Genomic DNA, 23,413 nt, shown 5'->3' on the forward strand with positions numbered 1-23,413 from the left:
TAACGATAATATTTCAACTAAGTACATTAAAATATATGATGCAACGACCGCAGCGCATGGAACTATACGGAAAGGGTTTATGACCTTGGTATACATAAATAAACATAATAATCTAGTCATTATAGCCATTTGAAGCGGTGATAGCCTAGTGGTTAAGACGTTAGCCTAATATTCGGGGAGTCCGCCGTCCGAGGTTTGATCCCGGAACTTTTCGGAGTTAAGTGCGTTTTAAGCAAAAAAACTGGCCATATTAAAGTAATAAAGTAATATTAAAGTCTATTCACTTCCCAGATGAAATTATAAGAAAACGTCAGTGTAGCTTACTCATTAAAAATCTCTGTTCTATTAATATTGTTCGAGCATTATTATGCAATCCGCATTCCAGCAAGGAATGTAATGAGTAACATTTCTCTAAAGACTCTAAAGTCTAAACCAGGGTTAAAGACTTCGCCGCGGCCGCTGGCGGTCACTGAGTCATTAAACTCATGTCCGGAACACATTGTAGGATTCCGGTAAAATATAAGGTGTTTCCTTGATATCAGTTATTTAATTGCGACCTCGAACCGTGCGTCAAGGTGAATCATTTGAAATACGTGGATATTTCTTATTTTGATTATTGTTGTCAGGTTAGCCCGCTTCCATTTCTAGACTGCATCGTCACTTACCACCAGGTGAGATTGCAGTCATGGGCTAACTTGTATCTGAATAAAAAATAATAAAAAATTGTCTATACATATTTCTTCTAATTTTGACAACCTCCCTGGCGCAGTGGTAAGCACTGTTGTGGTCTTATTAGTGGGAGATCCCAGGTTCGATTCCTGGCAGGGGTTTGGAATTTTATAATTTCTAAATTTCTGGTCTGGTCTGGTGGGAAGCTTCAGTGACTAGTTACCACCCTACCAGCAAAGTCGTGCCGCCAAGCGATTTAGCGTTCGTAGGGAGTGTTAAAAGAAAATGATCTTTTAAAATTCTCTTCAATACTGAGTTTACTAAGTTTACTACAAATAAAATTGCGTATCGGAAACCTGTCACAGATATGAAATGACCGCTGGAGATTAGACGATCAAAAAGAAATTCGTAGTTCAAATTGTAACTCCTTCGCTTAGTTGCCTTTGTTGTCTCAATCATTCCTCGAATGACACAAAATGTAGTTTATCAAGCCTAAAGGAGAATGACAGATCCTGGCCCACCAATTTACACACAATATAAGTTAATGATAATCATCCTAGTATTAAATAACAACTTAAAAATTAAAAATTGTGATTTTAAACTTGCGGACGTTTTTATTAGTTTCCATTTAGTTTCACAATATTAAAGGTAAATTGCATATAACCTAGAATCATTGTGATTTAAACTAAGATTTAATGAAAAACCGCAAGTTCTAGACGTGTTAAATTGTATGTTTAGTTATCACTTATCAGTAATGAAACAGCAACAAAATGCTCCATAAGGCATACGTATAAACGACTTTTATAATATAATAAAATGGGTCACGGTTCTATGTATAGAAATTCTGTCATTTTCCTTTGCATCTTACTTATTGGAAGCCGCTTCGATTCTGATCCTTTAAAACTTTACGTAGGTACCTAGCTCGATGACCGCGAATTCTTCAGCATGGGTTTATGTTTTTTAGTTCTTTGTTTTTCCGGATACTCGTAAATAGTAATTCTCAGTCATTAAATCGGTACATATATCTAATATCCGTGCAAGAAATCATGTTGATACTTTAATCTATTGCTGAGTGATTGAAGGACAAAGGCGTGAAAATGGCATACGATCTCGCAGGAACCGCTTATTTCCTCGGGATAAGGAGCTTAATAAGTCTCTCTTCAGAACTCTATGTTCGAGTAGATCTATATGAAAAATGACGTCAATCTGTTTCCTCGTTGCGACGTGATTGAAGGGCAAATCAACAAACAAACACTTTTTACACAATAATTACTAGCTTATGCCCGCGACTTCGTCCGCGTGGACTACACAAATTTCAAACCCCTATTTTAAGGGTTGAATTTTTAAAAATCCTTTCTTAATAATAAATATAATAAAATAATTAATAATAGCTATCTGCATGAAAAATTTCAGCCCGAACCGTCTAGTAGTTTGAGCTGTGCGTTGATAGATCAGTCAGATTATACTATCCAGGTAATAAGTCAGTATAGCGCTCTCACTGTTACGTAATCCCATACAAATGATAAGGACAAAAATCTCAGTGGGCGTTAACCATTTTGAGACACCAACCAATCACAAACAATGTTTTCGAAAAACATTCAAAATTCAATTAGAAAACATAGTCTCGTTTATGATTGGTTGGTGATTTCCTTAGGCAGCCCTACATTTTCTCGTTCCTTTTCTGCTTTCGATTGGTAATACCAAATAGGTTTGGTTATGGTGTGTGAAGTGATTAAAAAAGTGTTATTTCTTGTACTATAGTACGGAACCCTTTCAGTGCTAGTATAACTCGCAATTGAAAGGTCGCAGGTTCAAACCCCACCCGATGCACTATTGTCGTACCTACTCCTAGCACAAGATTAAAGCTTAGTTGGAGGGGAAAGTGAAATATTAGTCATCATTGGGTAATATCAATCATCAATCATCATCATCAATCAATCAATCATCAATATCAATATATGTATATATATATATATATATATATATATATATATATATATATATATATATATATATATATATATATATATATATATATAAATCCTTTCTTAATAATAAATATAATAAAATAATTAATAATAGCTATCTGCATGAAAAATTTCAGCCCGAACCGTCTAGTAGTTTGAGCTGTGCGTTGATAGATCAGTCAGATTATACTATCCAGGTAATAAGTCAGTATAGCGCTCTCACTGTTACGTAATCCCATACAAATGATAAGGACAAAAATCTCAGTGGGCGTTAACCATTTTGAGACACCAACCAATCACAAACAATGTTTTCGAAAAACATTCAAAATTCAATTAGAAAACATAGTCTCGTTTATGATTGGTTGGTGATTTCCTTAGGCAGCCCTACATTTTCTCGTTCCTTTTCTGCTTTCGATTGGTAATACCAAATAGGTTTGGTTATGGTGTGTGAAGTGATTAAAAAAGTGTTATTTCTTGTACTATAGTACGGAACCCTTTCAGTGCTAGTATAACTCGCAATTGAAAGGTCGCAGGTTCAAACCCCACCCGATGCACTATTGTCGTACCTACTCCTAGCACAAGATTAAAGCTTAGTTGGAGGGGAAAGTGAAATATTAGTCATCATTGGGTAATATCAATCATCAATCATCATCATCAATCAATCAATCATCAATATCAATATATGTATATATATATATATATATATATATATATATATATATATATATATATATATATATAAATCTCTTCAATGTACAGAATTTGACCTGTTACAGTTTTATTATAAGTATATAATATATATATATATATATATATATATATATATATATATATATATATATATATATATATATATATATATATAAATCCTTTCTTAATAATAAATATAATAAATAATTAATAATAGCTATCTGCATGAAAAATTTCAGCCCGAACCGTCTAGTAGTTTGAGCTGTGCGTTGATAGATCAGTCAGATTATACTATCCAGGTAATAAGTCAGTATAGCGCTCTCACTGTTACGTAATCCCATACAAATGATAAGGACAAAAATCTCAGTGGGCGTTAACCATTTTGAGACACCAACCAATCACAAACAATGTTTTCGAAAAACATTCAAAATTCAATTAGAAAACATAGTCTCGTTTATGATTGGTTGGTGATTTCCTTAGGCAGCCCTACATTTTCTCGTTCCTTTTCTGCTTTCGATTGGTAATACCAAATAGGTTTGGTTATGGTGTGTGAAGTGATTAAAAAAGTGTTATTTCTTGTACTATAGTACGGAACCCTTTCAGTGCTAGTATAACTCGCAATTGAAAGGTCGCAGGTTCAAACCCCACCCGATGCACTATTGTCGTACCTACTCCTAGCACAAGATTAAAGCTTAGTTGGAGGGGAAAGTGAAATATTAGTCATCATTGGGTAATATCAATCATCAATCATCATCATCAATCAATCAATCATCAATATCAATATATATATATATATATATATATATATATATATATATATATATATATATATATATATATATATAAATATCTTCAATGTACAGAATTTGACCTGTTACAGTTTTATTATAAGTATATAATATATATATATATATATATTATATACTTATAATAAAACTGTAACAGGTCAAATTCTGTACATTGAAGATATTTTGAAAATTTTTTTTCGAGGGCACTCTATAATCGATACTGAACCCAAAACTGTAATTTTTTCATTTTTGTCTGTCTGTCTGTCTGTCTGTCTGTCTGTCTGTCTGTCTGTCTGTATCACGGCCGCGCATCACGCTGAAACTACTGAATGGATTCCAATGAAACTTGGTACGATTTGAGGTCATACTATGAGGAAAAATATAGGATACTTTTTATCCCGAAATTCAGCATGGTTCCCGTAGGAGAGGGGATGAAAGTTAAAATGTATACTGAGTTGTAATTCATTAACGCGTAGTCCGATTTCATTCATTCTTTTTTGTTAGAAAGGGGATATTTTAAAGATTGTTCCGTAAATATTTCAAGGTCATCGGTTTTTAACCGACTGTCAAAAAGGAGGTGGTTCTTTTTTCTACATCGATTTTTTCGAGGTTTCTGGACCGATTTGCAATTTTTTTTTTAAATCAACAAAAAAAGTTTACGTCGTGGTCACATAAAAAATTCTGGATTCAACTCCTTAATCCTGATGCTGCAGGGTTACTGCCCGCCTGGGTTATCAAGATTCAGGAAGTGTTCACAGTAAATTCATATTGTAGGTACCAAGCAACAACAATCCCGAAAAATCAAAGAGTTCCCGCGGGATTTTAAAAAACGTAAATCCACGCGGACGAAGTCGCAGGAATCAGCTAGTTGTTTAATAAAAACTCGCTATTGAGCAATTTTTGTGTTTGTAAAACTGGCAACTGGTTACGAACTCTATTCAAATAGGATAAAGTTGATATTAAAATATCCACAGAAAACTGCTGTGGCTGCGCTGACCATTCCGAATACCTATTACCAAATAAATTATTACAAACGAGCTTATAAACTTTAAATATCACCAATCAAAACCCGACATTTTAACTTTAAATCGCCTACGGAACCCTTTCCCGTTGGACCCGAGTGCCTCTTAATCGATTTATTATCGTAACCATAACGAAGGCAATCTCTGTAATGCCGTTAGATATTATTTCTGAGTTATGTTCATTTATTATTTCGGTGTGTTATTTAGTGCCGTAATATTTCACGTCAGATACAATTTGCCAGCCGTGATGTAGAGAGTAATGCGAGACTTTTGGAATCTAGAATTCAGTACTTTAATCTAGTCCGTAGTAGATACACTAAGGGCGGTTACGCACTGCATCCGATCCGAACCCGCGAAAATACGTTCCGAAGTAGTCATAGAACTATTTGTATGGTAGCTTACGTACTAGCTCCGACTTCCATCATCCGAATTCGCTCCGTCATCAGTGAGAATATAGAATAGAATAGAATAGAATGTTTTTTTTATTCATGTAAACTTTTTAAAAGTGCTTATGAATAGTCAGGTAGTTTTAATTTACCACTGGTTCGGAATGCCGTTCCTACCGAGAAGAACCAGCAAGAAACTCGGCGGTTGCTCTTTTTAATTTTTCAATTTACAATGTTATAATACCGTACTATACAAGCCATTGCAGCCCCGTGCATTGCTGGAGCGAGTCAAATCCAAGCTTTTTTATCGTTTACATAGTCTGCGACTGTATAATATGCTTTTTTTAGGAGCATACTTTTAACACATTTTTTAAACTTGTGTAAAGGCAAGTCTAAAATTGCTTGTGGAATTTTATTATAAAATATTACACTCATTCCCACAAATGACTTTCGCACCTTCCAGAGGCGGAGCGCAGGAGTAGCTAGCTTATTTTTGTTTCTAGTTTGCCTATTATGGAGATCACTGATATCTCCGATGTCCTACCTCGGATATCTGACGCATGACGTACATAATATGTCAAAGATTTCCACTGAGCTTGGGTTTGGAATTTGGATCAGAGATCGGATTAGTGCGTACCTACCTAAGCAATATCCGAATTCGGTCCGAGTTTTTTATATCAGTATTTTCACAGACTCGGATCGGATGAGTGCATAACCGCTGCCATACCCCTTCCAGGTTAGCCCGCTATCATCTTAGACTGCATCATCACTTACCATCAGGTGAGATTGCAGTCAAGGGCTAACTTGTATCTGAATAAAAATAAAAATAAATCTTAGTACCTACTACAAAATTGGATTTTTTTAAAAATTGAAAATTGGAATATCGAGTTTTTGTCTACGTGTAGGTGTACGTTGCACCTTAGATTTAGTATTATTATATTTAAATAAGTTCTTGAAAAACGTCAAACAACATTAAAATAGCCTGTCGGTTTGTTTTGCTGGCCAAACTATTTAACTTCAAACAAAAACCTGTACTAATGGAAAACATTTCCAACGATAATGTTGATATTAACCTAACCGATTTAACACTTTGCTAAGTTTAAACATCATTATCGTTTTATTTTTAGGGTTCCGTACCTCAAAAGGAAAAAAGAGACCCTTATAGGATCACTAGGCATGCAGGTTTCCTCGCGGTGTTTTCCTTTCCCGTTGATGCAAATGATAATATTTGATTGCTTAAAACGCGCATAGCTGCGAAAAGTTGAGGTGCATGTCTGGGACCATTTTCCGGACCTCCAAATGGGAGGACTAGGCTAGCAATGCTTCACACACCGCATCGTCTACTGGTACACATAACGTTAGCAAAAACGAAGACAGGTGATAGTTCTGATGATTACTGAATACTGATATGATACCACAAAAAAACGTGAAAAAAAATTTATAAAAAATCTTATAATTTTTTAAAGTTTACGATAAACGCAAATAAAACTGACGCTAGAGGTCAACGAACGTTGCATAAGTAGGCCACTCGAAGTCAATACCGCGTCGTAGGCGGAGCATTGACCTGAGTTTTGCACGCTATACATTGCGGGTTTGAAAAATACTAAATCACTAAAACTACTAAATGAGGCAAATGGTTATTGGTATTGGATTGTGTTGTGTTGAGGTAGTATAACAATAACCCTAAGTTTTTGCTAGCGTTCTGGTTACACTCTGTATAGTATAAAATATAATTTTTAAATGAAAATAAATTTCGGAATAATACCCACCCTACCCACAAACCAATTTATTATAATCATGTATTCATTCGGAGTCATAATAAGGCTTCAATAATATTGGTATAACCTTTAGTCAACCACTTAAATATTTATATATTTGCTATATGGTTAATAGAGTTCATATCAGATAGCGTAGGTGTGTTGAACGCGTCCTATGCGTCATTTTTTATGGGACCTTGATTTTGTTAGTGAAAAAAGGCAATTAACGTTAACCACATGAATTTTTTCCGTGACAATAATATTGTGTTTTGGTTATAGATTATTATAATTATCAACAATTATATAGAATGTAAAAGGACAATGAATCATCGGGGATATGGCTTGAAACAAAAGGCATTGACATTGAATTATTAAATACGGTATGAGTTACCTATGCCCCTATATCCTACACGTAAACTATGTCCTATTTCCTACACATAATTAGTATACCTACATAATTTTTTATCATTATTCAGGTACAAGTTAGCCCTTGACTGCAATCAGCTCACCTGGTGGAAAGTGATGATGCAGTCTATAGCAGCATGCAGTGATGGAAGCGGGCTAACCTGGAAGAGCCATGCATGATGCAAGGATATCCGTGTAGAAATCTGGTCCGGTGAGAGGCTTCGGCCGTGGCTAGTTACCACCCTACCGGCAAAGCCGTGCCGCCAAGCGATTTAGCGTTCCGGTACGATGCCGTGTAGAAACCAAAGGGGTACGGGTTTAATAAAAACTGTCATATCCCTTCCAGGTTAGCCCGCTATCATCTTAGACTGCATCATCACTTACCATCAGGTGAGATTGCAGTCAAGGGCTAACTTGTAGGTATCTGAATAAAATAAAAAAAAAACCAAAGTGGTTCTACACGGCATCGAACCGCAACGCTAAATCGCTTGGCGGCACGGCTTTGCCGGTAGGGTGGTAACTAGGAAATTACAAAATTCCAAAGTCCCCCTGCCGAGAATCGAACTCGGGACCTCCGGGACTGATGAGACCGCAGCACTCACCACTGCGCTAGGGAGGTCGTCATATCAATACAATAAATTTAATTTATTATTTACTAGCTGATGCCCGCGACTTCGTACGCGTGGATTTAGGTTTTCTAAAATCCCGTGGGAACACCTTCATTTTCCGGGATAAATAGTCATTCTCCAGGTCTTGCAAAAAATCACGTCAATTTTTTTGTTCACCAACAAACCAACAAACAAACACACTTTCGCATTTATAATAAGGGTAGTGAAGTAGAGTAGATATGTATTTTTATTCTTCTTTTGTTGTACATTTCTTATTTTGTGCTTACAAAAAATGAAATTAAGAAAAGTGAGGCTTTAAAAGTGAAGTGAAAGTTAAGTTGATTACGACTACAGTTAAACTTTGAGCAACAATGAAAAGCAAAGTTTGTTGCACTAATTACATCCACGAATAAGGGAAATTTTAAAAGTTACAAAGTAACAAAGCCTAATTTGTGCAACTCAATTTGGTTTTTTGACGGTCAAAGATTAACGGTAACGGTAATATAACTTTAACGGCCTTTCATGCAACTGGATATTTAGCCTTTGGCCTTATTTAAGAACGTGTGATTCGGCTCTATTTTGCGGCATCGTACCGGATCTCTAGATCTTTTAGGGGCACATCTTTTCGATGTGGTAGTATGTTACCACGGCCGAAGCCGTCAAATTATGAAGAACTAAATTGTCCCTACCCAGAATCGAACCTAGAATAATCTCACAAGAGCACGGCACTCACCACTGTGTCAAGAAGATCGTCAAAAAATTAAGTACAGTAAGGTACTTTGACACCTTAATTATACTGAGGAAGCAAAAGAAACTTCTTGTGACCCTGTGACCCGATTTTTTTGATGAAACGATAAGTCATGTCAGAATCACTAAGCTCGAAGAATACCTAACTGTATATTTTTTGTTGCAACATTTTGAAACAGATTTTTAAATAGTTGCTTCAGTAGGTTATATTTTTATTTTTTATTTCTCTCTTTTACAGCAGGTTATAAATAAATAAATGTTTTTTTTGCGGAATTGTCAGTAGTACCTATTTTATATTATTTTGTTAACAAGCTTAAAAATATTTTATGTTTCTTAAAATAAACTTCAATCTTTAAATTAAAACTAAAAAAAATCTGAAACCTCATCGATACCCAGTCGAAACCGCAGCGAGTCATTGCACTCGAGATGCTGGCAGCATTGCCCCTTTGGATAGCCAAACTAATACTTTGTCGTAGATAGCTAGCTGCCTACCTAATGAAACATTCTAAAATAGATCTATAAAGTGTATGTTATATTTATAAAACTTATACCTACTTATTTTAAAAACCTGACTAAGAACAATTCTCTTGGTGAGTATACGCAGAAGGATCTGGGAACCCACCGCATTAATAATTCGCAATTTATTATCTCCTGCCATTATGTGATTGATGGTCACGACTCTCAACTATGAGGAATACGACTATAAAGAAAGAAAAACAATTTACATACTAATTATTATTATTAATTACCTACGTAAGTGACCTACAGTCCTACGCGGCCAAAAGTGATGAACATCGATCTTTGGAGATAACAGATTTGTAGAGCACTGGCACCGATTCTAAGCACAACCTAATTTTAGAGTATTCGCGCCCTCTTCTTACTATTGTAATATGAAAAGGACAGAAGCAGTTTGACATTTCTAAATTTAATTTTTAGATGGTAAAACCCGTGATTTTAGCACGCACTCGCGAACCTACCGTTTAAATTTGTATTGTGCACTAAAATTTAGAGTCTTTAAATGTGAAAGTCATGTTCCGTTCCTTTTTTAGCATTAGTAAAAAGAAAAGGATGCAGATACTCTAAATTTAGTTTAGAGAGAGACTAGAGAATCGGTCTCGGTCGTTAAGACCGACAAAACGTCATATGGATACGAGTGACAGAGACAACGCTTTACAAACCTGAAATGTCATTCATCACTTTCGGCCGCGTACTGTACTTAATTATTGCGTCATAGTTCGCGACAGGTTGAGATAGCAATCGGGGTATGAAGCGGTGTACGCCCCGCACAACCGAACGTCAGTCGCGCTCGCCCGCACCGGGTTAGCGCGGGGGATGTGTGGATGTGCGGGGCGTCCCCTCTCCGATTGCCATCTCGATCTGTCATAAATCTATTTTGTCATCATCCCAAGATGAACGGGTTACCATCAAATCTAGTGTAATTGTCCTAGGAATACCTTATCTCGATGAATGTATGCTATTATAATATAACCGGTTTGGGGGACTTAACCAAACTGTAGTGCTGAGTTATTCCACAACTTCTTAAAGTTAAAACTTATTTAGTTATTTTTAATTTGAGATATATTTTTTGTACAACTTGTTAAAAATCCAGTGTAGACCGAACAAAAATTCATATATATTTTTGTTACTACCAAAAAACTTATCTAATGGTTATATTATTTATATATTCTGCATAGAGGATACAATAACATACGAATACTTATTTGTGGTAAAGTATTGAAAGGTTTTCTATAAAATTATTATACTGCAAAAACTCACATTGAATGCTTGATAAGTTAATATTGCTTCTAAGAAATAAGAATATTATTTTACTAATCACCTACTAATATTATAAATGCGACAGTCTGTTTGTTTGTTGATTTGTTCTTCAATCACGCCACAAACTGATCAACGGTAATTTTTGCACGAATATACATAGTTAAAAACCTGGAGAGCAGCGGAGGGGATCCGAGAAAATCAAAGAACTCGTAAGAGATTTTTAAAAAACTCAAATCCACGCTGACGAAATCGCAGACATGATCTAGTCTATTATATAAAAGAAAAAAGCTGACTGACTGACTGACTGACCAACTGATCTATCAATGTATTGGACAAACTACAGAACGGATCGGGCTGAAATTTGGCATACAGATAGCTATTATGACGTAGACATCCGCTAAGAAAGGTTTTTGAAAATTCAACACTAAAGGGGTAAAATAGGGGTTTGAAGTTTCTGTAGTCCACGCGTACGGAGTCGCGGGAGTAAGCTTGTGTTGTTATAAAATGAATAGGATCTCATTAAATATTTATCAATTCATTTGTAAAAGCGGAACCTTGATAGCGATGAATAACACAAGAAAATACTAATAAATAAATAAACCAAAAATCCTAGAATGGCTCACTTAGGAGTTTACTCACGGATACGTCATTTTAGTCTACCAGTATTTATAAGGACTGTTAATGAGATAAGTGGCCATTTCACGTTCGATTCGACTGGAACCAGTACATTAAAGTATATCAAAATGAAACATTTGTTGATAGTATTCACAATAATCAACATCGTTCTTCACATTCAGGCTAGGCATACATATTACTATCCATATAATGCTAACCCTGACGCCATAGTATTCGAAGGACCAACCAATTATAATCCTAATCATCCAGTGTACGAATCAAGGAACAATATTGATGATGAAGATTTTGATATTGATGTCAGGTTTAATATACCTGATGATACAGAAGAAGAACAAGAACAAGAACAAGAAAAACAAGAACAAAAACAAGACAATTGTCCATCAGGTTACCATAAAGAAGGAGACGTGTGCTTTCCGAACGATTAAGTGGTCGAAGAAAGAAATAAGTGAAGATTTTATGTGATAGTGTTCCCAGTGAATATTGGCACTAAATACTGTGATATCGTAGTCAACAGACTGTGAAACAAAACAATAATATTATGTCGTAAATAATAGTTACAAGAAAAAGTTTGTGAAATCCGTGAATAAAGCAGACTCTACCAACAACCTCGGCTTCAATTTATTGTGAGTTTAAAATGGAATATTGAGTATAGACATACAAAGATGTACGAAATTATAAGCTAAGTTGCGTTTCCGCATGTTAAACTTTGTTAAAGTTTGACTTAGGTACATTATGTTCTGTGATTCGACTAGATTTAAATTTGTAGAGAAGTGTGTGTGTAATAAGATACGGTAATCCATGCTAATATTCTAAAAATGCAAAAGTGTATCTGTCTATCTGGCTGTCTGTCACATTTTCACAGCCCATGTGTTAGATATAGCTTGGATCCTGGGAAAAGGTATAAATTAATGTAGCCTATAATTAAATTTAATTTAATTTCCCATGGGATTTATTAAAACTTAAATTCACGTAGACATAGGCACGAGCATCATCTACATAGGAGATGCTCCGAGATGCAAGCTAACTTATCTCTATATCATTTGGTACTATGGACATGGGTTACCTTTTATCCCGGTAATAAAAGATACAGAAACTTTAAAACCCTAAATCCACGCAGATGAAGTCGTGGGCATATGTATATTGTATATTAATCATAACATGGCAAATAATTAAAAATCACTACCCCTATTATAAATGCGAAAGTGTGTTTGTTTGTTGGTTTGTTGGTTTGTTGGTTTGTCCTTCAACGTCGCAACGGAGCAATGGATCGACGTGATTTTTTGCATGGGTATAGTCAAAGACCAGGAAAGTGACATAGGCTACTTTTTATCCCGGAAAATTAAAGAGTTCCCACGTGATTTTCAAAAAGCTAAATCCACGCGGACGAAGTCGCCGGCATCAGCTTGTATTATCTAATTTATGAATCGCTCAAAGATAGAATAATAAATTATTAACATTAATTGATAGTACTTAATGTGGAAATAATTAACTTAAATAGTAGTTCTACTGATAAGCTGATGCATAAAATGCAGGTTAGTCAAATCATATTGTAAATACTGTTATGGCATTTATTTATTGTATTGAATAACCTATTTTAATATAACAATAATCGAATATAATTATTATACATAATTGTTCTTTCATTACGTGCGTACCTTGCCTATGCGTTTCCGAACAGTTAAAACGTGGTTAAAACTTTGTACCGTTGTTGTTGTTATTGGTATTGATAACCTCCCTGGCTCAATGGTAAGCACTGTTGTCTTATTAGTGGGAGGTCCTGGGTTCGATTCGAGGGATGGGGTTCCTGCAGGATTTTAAAAAGCTATTTCCACGCGGACGAGGTCGGTCGCGAGCATCAGCTAGAAAGAAATAAAAATGTTAAAATAATGTGGTGTAATTATTGTACAATATCTTAATTGCTATAACAGTAACTGCAACTGTTTGTTTAATATAACATGTTAAAATTTTAAATTAAACCTTATTATACTTAATTATTATACCTAATGTTTTTATTTTGTCTACGGGTTCATTTCGAATATTAAATCTTGTTGTTACCTACATAGATAATAATTCAGCTTATTCATTTAAATTATGAATATTAAAATTACGTATTTAAGGATGATTTCTGCTAGACCGTGCCGGGCCCGAGCCATCCGAGGCACAGACAAACACGCCGTCAATCAAATTTGCCAAACACGTAGTTTGTTTGACAAACGCAGCCGTACACCGTTAAGCATGTTTGACAAACACGCCGTCAATCAAATTTCCAAGCGCAACGTAGACTGAGCCCTCACGAGCTGGTCAGAAGCTACTGGAGCTGCAAGACCTTGGCGTATCGACTGTGGAAGTCTTACGAGAGATTTATGTTAAGCAGTGGACGTCTATCCGTTGACAATGATGATGATGATGACTTATACAGGCCTATCTCATAAAACTGTAATTAAGAAAATTCGACTTTATTAATATTTAATTAGGTTAATCTATTTAATTAGATACGATAGGACTGTCACATCTAGGGTAGTTAGGTATAATACTAAAACCCAATAAGTCCCACCCAGCCTCTTAAATGCTTATTGGGTTTTAGTTAGAGTATATACCTAACTAGCTTATGCTCGCGACTTCGTCCGCGTGGACTACACAAATTTCAAACCCCTATTTTAACCCCTTAGGGATTGAATTTTCAAAAATCCTTTCTTAGCGGATGCCTACGTCATAATAGCTATCTGCATGCAAAATTTCAGCCCGATCCGTCCAGTAGTTTGAGCTGTGCGTTGATAGATCAGTCAGTCAGTCAGTCAGTCAGTCACCTTTTCCTTTTATATATTTAGATATAGCAGTATATATTTAGCAGTAAGTATACCGTCGATATACATTTTGTTTTATACAAGCCACTTTCACAACCCAAAAAGGACTTCTGCTTTCAACACCAGCTCCCGAGCCGCCCTAATGTAACTGGCGCTTTAGACCTTCTTGAGTTAGGTTTTTCACTTATCATTCATTGTCAGACCGTAAAGGTCTGTACGCACCTAAGCTGCGCTGCGCGTCACTGCGCGTCGCGGCACAGAACGTCAAAATATTATTTCTATCATTTTGTATGGCGCATATCGCACTGGAGCGGCGCTGCACAGCGCTTCACCGCGCGTTGCCGCGCGTCGCGGCTGGGAGAATATTGTGAAGCGCAGCGAAGCGACGCGCAGATCTACGTAGGGGCCGCGTATAGTGCTCCTCTTACGCATTTTAGCGAAAAGCTATAACTTGTTTACCTTTTATGCAAACTAAGGAAAACTAAAGTACGTACCAGTACGCGGCCGAAAGTAATGTACATCGGCCTCTAGAATGATATTTCGGCTTTGTTGAGCGTTGTCTCCGTCACTCATACCTATATGACGTTTTGTCGGTCTCAACGACAGAGACAGTTCTCTACAAATGTGCTATCTCCTTCTAAAGGTCTATGTACATTGCTTTCGGCCGCGCACTGTATATCTGTGCACGTGCGTTATCCCATTGCTAGATTTGTCGCTGGCTAACAGGTACAAGTAATCTGAATCACCCAAACGTTTTTCACATTATAATTTAAAACTGTTAATTAGTTTATTAACTATATCGCACTAGTGGATCGCCTGGCGTGTGGCTACTACGCTAAAAAAACATTTGCCTACTTAATATCTTTTTTTATTGTTCTACAACCATCTTCGCATTATAGCTTTTCTAATGAAGCCGGTTTGGGGCATATCGGTTGGATGGTTTTAAAGTCTATAACGGATAACGGACAAATTTTTTTTGTGTTTTATATAACTTACTCGTATTAGGATTAATTAAATTATTTTAAATAATAATAATATTATTAATAAATTAATGTTTAATGACAAATATATTTTTTTATGTAATATATGTATGTATATTTATATAATATACTTATTGGAGCGTATATTTATGTATATCTATGTATATATAGTTGCACTGCGACTGATCGTCTTGCAGTTTTATAAGTTCCTAAGTATGGGTTGCCTGGAAGAGATCACTGCAGTGATAAGGTCGCCCTTTGTTTTTTATATCCTGTATTTTTTGTTTTTTCTGATATTAATCAATAAACATATTTAAATTAAATTAAATTAAAAATAAAAAGATTTCGACGAATTGAGAACCTCCTCCTTTTTAAAGTCGGATAAAAATATTATATTATGTTTGTGTAATTGTGTGAAGCTTTGAAAGTATCCCGTGGGCACCCTTCGGGTACGGAACCCTAACAACAAAAATCCTCCAGCAATCAATAGTTGACGATACTAAAAACCATAACATCCTTATCCTCTTGTATTATTCAAGCCAATATTTCATGTCCCACAAAAAGGGTTCAGTGATGTATTCCAGACCTTTATGGATGTCATCAAGTTATTCGAAAGGACGAAGTTCGGTAGGGCTATTTTCATTTAAATGGCTGCTCTCATTGTCAGTATGGAAAACAGTGATCCCTAAAGTAGGTAAAATATATCATCATCATCATCAACAATCAATAGACGTCCACTGCTGGACATAGTCTCTTGTAGGGACTTTCACAAGCCACGGTCTTGCGTCGCCTGAATCCAGTGGCTCCCTGCGACTCGTCTGATGTCTGAACACTGCGTCTTCCGATGCGAGGGTGCCATTCCAGCACCTTGAGACCCCAACGTCTGTCGGTGTTACGAAATATGTGCCCTGCCCATTGCCACTTCAGCTTCGCAACCCGTTGAGCTATGTCGGTTACTCTAGTTCTCCTACGGATCTCCTCATTTATGTTATCTTGATATCCTTTGTCCACTCTACGGGAGGATTTGTATGAGTAGGTACCTATATAGACAATTTATAGCAGTATATACACCTAGTATGTGTATGTTTGTTGGTTTATCATCAACTAGACTTTAAAGGATGCTCGCGACTTCGTCCGCGTGAATTTAGGTTCTTAAAAATACCGTGGGAACTCTTTGATTTTCCGGGATAGAAAGTTGCCTATGTCAATCTCCGGCGGGCAAACTACCTTTGCACCAAATCTAATCTTCTTAAATATATAAAACGAAAAGGTGACTGACTGACTGACTGATCTATCAACGCACAGCTCGAACTAATGGACGGATCTTGATGAAATTTGGCATGCAGATAGCATTTATGACGTGGACATCCGTTAAGAAAGGATTTTCGAAAATTAAATCCCTAAAGGTGTAAAACAGGGCTTTGAAATTTGTATAGAAGAAAAAAGACTGTAGACTACGCGTGTGCAGCGATTACAATTTTCAAAGCTCGACCTCAAGGTGACATACTACTGGATACCAATGGCTACTCAAGAAGAATCTTCTGTAAAAAAAAAACATGAAAATCAGCACTCAGACTTGAGACTTTAGGAAAAGTGAATAATGTTCTTACGTACGTTTCGTCTGCTGATATATTTAAATTAAACTAACAAACACTACTTTACCAACAGATTTTGTTTCTCAGAAAATGAGACACCTGTGACTCTACCGGGATCTTGCTCTATAATGAAAATGCTAAGATATCAAGAAAGCTAATTTACAAATATTAGATGTAAATTCATCAACCACAGTTTACCTTGATTGTTCTGCAGTCTTTTATAAAAATTGACGCTAAATTTCAGTAGCCTTAATTTTATATTTCATAGTTTTGGGTTTCGTTGCCAAAATAACAGCGTGTATTTTATGGTGCATACACAACAGAATTAGTATAATAGAAATCTAGGTATTCTATAATAATACGGTTGGTACTGATTCTGAGCACAACCTAATTTTAGACTATTCGCATACTCTTCTTACTAATGTAATATGACAAGGACAGACGCAGTTTGACAGTTTAAAATTTTATTTTTAGATGGTAAAACCCGTAATTTTGGCGCACAGTCGCGAGCCTACTGTTTAAATTTGTAGCGTGCTCTGAAATGTATGTAAAGTTCATGTTCTGTCCCTTTTTAGCATTGTTAAAAAGAAAAGGATGCAGATACTCTACATTTAGTTTTAGAGAAAGACAACGGAATCGGTGCCAATGGCACCATTGGTACCAAAGCTGTTCAATGCATCGTATAAAATTTCCTCAAACCAATAAATGTTACTGACATTTTTATCGAACGCAATTGTGACCGAAACGATTGGATTTATATGGATTTTTCGAATTGAAAAGCACAGTTTTATAGGCATTATTTATTCAGTTTCAGAACGAGACACATACTCCAAAGAATTTTGCGGAAACTGGTTTCTATTGAAATGGTTTGGTATAATCAAAAACATTTGTTAGCGTTGAATTGTTTTTCAACTCAATAAAACTTACAACATATGAATAAATTATATATACCTACATAAATATAAATGTACCTACTTACTACAACATTAAAATATACCAAGGGACAGAAAAACAAATTTTCCTTTAATATATTTTATTCAGCGTTTATTTAGACGATCGTATTCGGGTTTTAGTTTTCAACTTTATTTGCTACATTAATTTAACGAGAAATCATGATCAAAATCAAAAGCGCTGATATTATATTTTCATGGAATATACATTTTCGCACTTCCTGTCGCGTACTATAGATGTTTTTCACTTCGTGTTTCATCGTCGTTTTCGTCACCGCCGGCCCACTACTGAGAACAGGTCTGCTCTTGGAATGAGAAGGTTGTAGGCAAAAATCCTCACGAAATTTTCCTTCACTGTTAAAGCAAGTGACAATTAATTGGTTAAAAGACAGATTATAACTCCGAAAATTTAGTTTCGTGCCCGGGTTCGAAGACTACTGCAGCATGAAATGCAAAATGAGTAAGTATGATACGGCAAAATATTCCAGACCAACAACTTTACAAGATCAAAGAGCGCCCCTCAAGGCACATAACGGAAAAATTTATGAGCAAGGAAGTTTCTAAAATATGGGACAAGCAACGATAGAATAAGTTTTACGCTTCAGCGGAGAATCGAATTTAAATCACTAAATATATAACAGGAAAAGGTGACTGACTGACTGACTGATCTATCAACGTACAGCTCAAACTACTGGACAGATTGGGCTGAAATTTGGCATGCAGATAGCTATTATGACGTACGCATCCGTTAAGAAAGGATTTTTGAAAATTCATCCCATAAGGGGGTGAAATAGGGGTTTGAAATTTGTGTAGTCCACGCGGACAAAGTCCCGAGCGCTAGTTTTAAATATTATTCTTACCTAAATATTCATTTGTTTGACAAGCCTTCCATAAAAATAGCTGATTGTGTATCATTGACTTGTTTTTGGCAAATCATTTCATTACTAACTATCCTATCAATATCACCAGATGAAATTAATTCATACCTATTTACTAATATTATAAATGCGAAAGTGTGTCTTTGTCTGTAGATAAACCTTTTCACGGCCCATATTTAATAAGTACAGAGAAAACATCCCGTAGAAGTACATAGGCAGTTTTTATCCTGAAAAATCATAGTTCTCACGGGATTTTTAATCTAGTTACCTAAATACACGTGAATGAAGTCACTGGCATAAGAAAAAAACCTGTAATAATATGTCGATATTATTACAGGTTTTTTTCTTATGATGATTTCTTTTCATGATTTCTTGAAGATGCGTATTATGTGGAGTAGCCATCGAGACCAGGATGTCATCCCACTTCATGATACACTAAAAAGAAAAGGGAAGCAAGCACTTCATGGAGATTTGTGTGATGTCAACCACAAGAGCGTGGTAAGAAGGGTCGACGCTTATGACATACGAGTACTTGATCATCCCTTCACACTATGAAAAAATTTGACGTGAGGTCCTGATAAAAATATTTTTCCTTATACTATTTTATTACTACAAAAAATGTGAAAGTGCCTGTCTGCTAGCTTTTCACGGTCCATCCCCTAAACCAAATTTAACGAAATTTGGTACAGAGATACTTAGCTTGCATTCCGGGAAAGGACATAAAGCTATTTTAAGCTAAAAAATCTAAATTCACGCCGATGCGAAGAAGACATTTATTTGGTACAGAGCTAGCTTGCATTCCGAAAACAGATCTACTTTTTTACTTAGTTATAATAAAATGCAATGAGACTCTGTAGTGCGCCGGCGATGGGTATTGATCATGATGATGAAGACAAAATCTAAAACTACAGGTAAACTATATGTTACAATTTAACGATAGATTCACTCGTAGTCCACAAACCAATCGTTAGAAAGTCTTTGTGGTATTAAAAACGTAAACTTTTTATCATTGAATTGTCGAGTGGACAGTTATTGCGCGAATGCGCTATTGTTACGAGTACCTACATTTTTCTTTCTATTCAATTTTCATGAAAGGTGGAATTAAAATTTTATGATTTTTTCGCCTTTTAATAAAAAACCTACTCTTGATATAATGGCAAATGCAAATATTCTTTTGTTAGCCAGTGAATAGAACCGTATGCAGAGACAGGCACAAAACAAAATTATATTAGTGAAATTGAATAGCTTCTTGAGAATAAATTAGGTTTTGTTGAAGAAATAAAGTTTCATTTAATTCTAGCAGACAATGAAAGAACAAATCTTATAATATCTTTTATTATAAATTCAGCTAAATTAACAAAATTCTGTATTCTAATATCCCTTTTAAATAAGGGCTCAAATTATTTCAAAGGGATACAGTAATAATACGAGTATACAAACAAATTCGCCTTTCTTCATTTTAATGTAACAAAGAAAATATTTTTTCCCAAGTGTCAATTTTATAGTATGTGAAGCAACATTATTATTTTAGTAAACAGATTTTTATTGAATTAATTTATTTATAATACCATCAATATTATCCATAATATATACAAAGAAATTCAGATATGTATCTATTTACAATTATATTATTGCTATATATAATACAACAATTTTCGTTGGCGTAATTTAAATTTAGTATTTTAAGATCACATAGATATTAATATTTTACATTAGTATTCAACAGTCAATCATCTACTGTGCTATGCACCAAATGATAAATCATGTACAGTTCTAGAATATAATACTATATTAGTAATAAATATTTAATAGACTAAGATCTGAATTTTGTACAAGCATAACTACAATTTAACAATGTTATAATAGATGTTTCACATTATGCTATATGTTTAATTGATTTATAATAATATAGTAGGAGTTAATAAACATTCAACTACTTTAATTGAAGAAAAATCTAAATTTTGAATATGTGACAATTTGAGCAAGTCAGCGGCTTTATTTTTGATATTTTACTTTTCACTACATTTACAGTTTGGCACGATCTTTCTTTATAACTTTATAATTCACGGTTTTATGCACAACAGTTTTTTGAACGCTCTTCGAAAGTCCATATTGAATATTGTATAAATTAAAGGATTTAAAGCTGAATTTATGTATCCGAGCCAAGTTATGAAGTTGATAAATTTATTTGATAGACAACAACTCGCACAAAATGGTATCACAAGGTAAATAACAAAGAAAGGTAACCAGCACACAACAAATACTCCCATAATGATACCGAGCGTCCGAGCTGCGCGACGCTCTCGAGTGAGAGAAATCCGCTGCTTTTCTTCTATGAATTGATATACAGCATTCTGTTGGCTTGGTTTTTGACGATTTTTAACTTTTATCGAAGTTTCAATCACTTGAAGATCATCTTCATGAGTTTCTTTAGAATTACTTTCAGAAGACGTATTTCGATTTTCAACATTTTCTGCAATATCAGTTACAGAATTATCATTCGATAGAATTGGAATGATGAGCTTGTTTTGAAATTTGTCATCCTTGCTCCAATACCTACACTTTGGTTTCTTTTTTGGTGTAGACTTTTTTGGCCTCTTCTGTTTTTCGTTGTCCGACACGAGGCGGGTCACACCTTGGTGTTCGTTGTGGTTGGCTTCAGAGCTTACAGAGTCTTGGTCTTTTTCATCACTTTCCTTAGAAGCGAATCTATTTTGTCCGCTAGATATAGTGCTAATTTTTGTCGCTTTAGCTCTATCTCTTAATCTTTTCTTAGTAGCTAAGTATATTTCGAAATATACTACTGTCATTATTACTAATGGTATATAAAATGATCCAGAAGATGAGAATATAACGAAGCCAGGTTGCGATGTTAGACGACACGGTGTATCAGGTTCGAAGACTTCGGGCCAATCGTTCCATCCCAACAATGGCGGAGAGCTAATAATAAGTGATAATGCCCATACTATGCCAATCATGAAAAGCACTCTTTCTAGAGTTCTCTTTTGTGCGTAATTTATTGGATCCGTTATTGCCCAATATCGATCGAGGGCAATCGCGCAAAGATTTAATATAGAGGACGTGCAGCACATTATGTCGCATGTTAACCACATTTTGCACATATAAATTCCAAACACCCATTGTCCCAGTATTGAATAAGCTACGTTAAGAGGAAGGACTAATATGGCAACCGTTAGATCCGCTACAGCGAGAGACACTATGAAAAAGTTTTGAACAATTCGCAGGGGTTTGTATGTGAATACACTCAGTATCACTAATATGTTGCCCACAATGGTCGAAATGATGATAAGTGTCAGTACTATGGCTGTACAAATGGCCTCCCATTCCGGGACGGCCAGCATCATTCCGAAGCTACTTGGATATGTAGGTTCATCTGCGACAGCACAGTCGTCTTTTTCAACGTCTATTACGTTGTAAGATTGCGAGTAATTCAACGAAGTAAAGTTAGCGTAGGTATACATGTAAGTCTGGCCCATTTTGTTGTTTCCTCGGCTTCATTTCACGTAGCATTGTTGATGTTACTCGGTACGTCGCTCCGAATTCTTTCTGAGAGTAAATTACTCTGATGTATCTTCATTTGATCCAAAAACGTAATTCCCTCTAGATGTACGTCTTTACACGGCATCATTCTGTAACAATTGTAAATTTATGAGTTTAACACATTGGGGTAAAATAATAGAATAGTTCTAGAACTTTTCACTCGAATTGAAACTTACCCTGCGCTCGAAGCTTTTTGTAACAAGTCCCATTTACATAACCGGTTCATTTTCGAGAAGATGGAATCTGGAACAAAAGAAAAACTAAATTAGACCAAAGATTGCTTTTCATACAAAAGCAGCGGCGAAATAATCTAACTTATTAATATAAATGTGAAGGTTTGGATACAGTTTGTTTCTTCTTCACGCCATAATGGCTGAACTGATTTTGCTGAAATTTAAAATGGTGTTAGCTTATACCCTGAATTAGCATATTATAAGCTATTTTTGTCTCGGAAATCAAAGAGTTTTCGTGGGATTTTCAAAAACCTATATCCACACAGACAAAGTCGCGGGCATCATCTAGTTTTAAATGATTTCCAGAAATTCACATTGCACGTAATTGTTATACTCAACATTTAAAATCGTCAAAACTCACGAATAATAAAATAAATCTATAATATAAAAATGAATCACTAAATGTGTTGCTCATCGCAAATCTCGAGAACAGCTGAACCGATTTCGCTAATTCTTTTTTTATAATATTCCTTGAAGTACGAGGATTGTTCTTACGAAGTAAAAAATTTGAATCGACTGTTAGGCGGAACGAAGTTCGCCAGGGCAACTAGTTTCATAATAAAATAATTAAAAATAAACAAACGAAAATCTTATATGATTATCTTATTTAATTCGAGTAAACTATATTTAATCTAAGTAGTAACCCCAAATTAAAACTTCAAATCTTTTTCTCCCTTTTTAGGTACAATGAAGATAAAAATAATATGTTTCTCTTTTATTATATTCGGTCATTAAAACTGTTTTGAATTTCAAGTCTATAGCATTAGTAATTAGTGATTTCTGTAACGGACAGACGAACGAAGTCACGCTTTATACGGCTTCCTTATTAAGATTTTGGCGCGGAATCCAAAAAAAACGAGTACCTATTTACACATCTTGGCAATGAACCAAAAAAGTTCTTAAAGAAACAAGCATCCACGATTTCAAGCACTAAATTCAATAATACAAAACTTCTGTTTGC

At 35.2% G+C, this 23,413-nt stretch overlaps 2 protein-coding genes across 2 annotated transcripts in view; one reads left to right on the forward strand and one right to left on the reverse strand.

Moving 5' to 3' along the window:
- Mms19 (MMS19 nucleotide excision repair protein) overlaps nucleotides 1-23,413 on the forward strand; it is a 404,347-nt gene that overhangs the window by 227,288 nt on the left and 153,646 nt on the right. The window lies entirely within an intron of this gene.
- Nucleotides 20,029-23,413, reverse strand: part of Oct-TyrR (Octopamine-Tyramine receptor) — a 37,925-nt gene continuing 34,540 nt past the window's right edge. Inside the window, exons 2-3 of the mRNA XM_034973303.2 lie at nucleotides 22,396-22,462; nucleotides 20,029-22,308 (exon numbers count right to left, since the gene is read on the reverse strand). Of these exons, the coding sequence (XP_034829194.1) occupies nucleotides 20,722-22,155 (1,434 nt within the window). The 5' untranslated portion in view covers nucleotides 22,156-22,308; nucleotides 22,396-22,462 and the 3' untranslated portion in view covers nucleotides 20,029-20,721. The remainder of the gene's footprint in view (nucleotides 22,309-22,395; nucleotides 22,463-23,413) is intronic.

This window comes from Maniola hyperantus, chromosome 11 (assembly GCF_902806685.2).
Source record: "Maniola hyperantus chromosome 11, iAphHyp1.2, whole genome shotgun sequence".
Taxonomy (NCBI): Eukaryota; Metazoa; Arthropoda; class Insecta; order Lepidoptera; family Nymphalidae; genus Maniola; species Maniola hyperantus.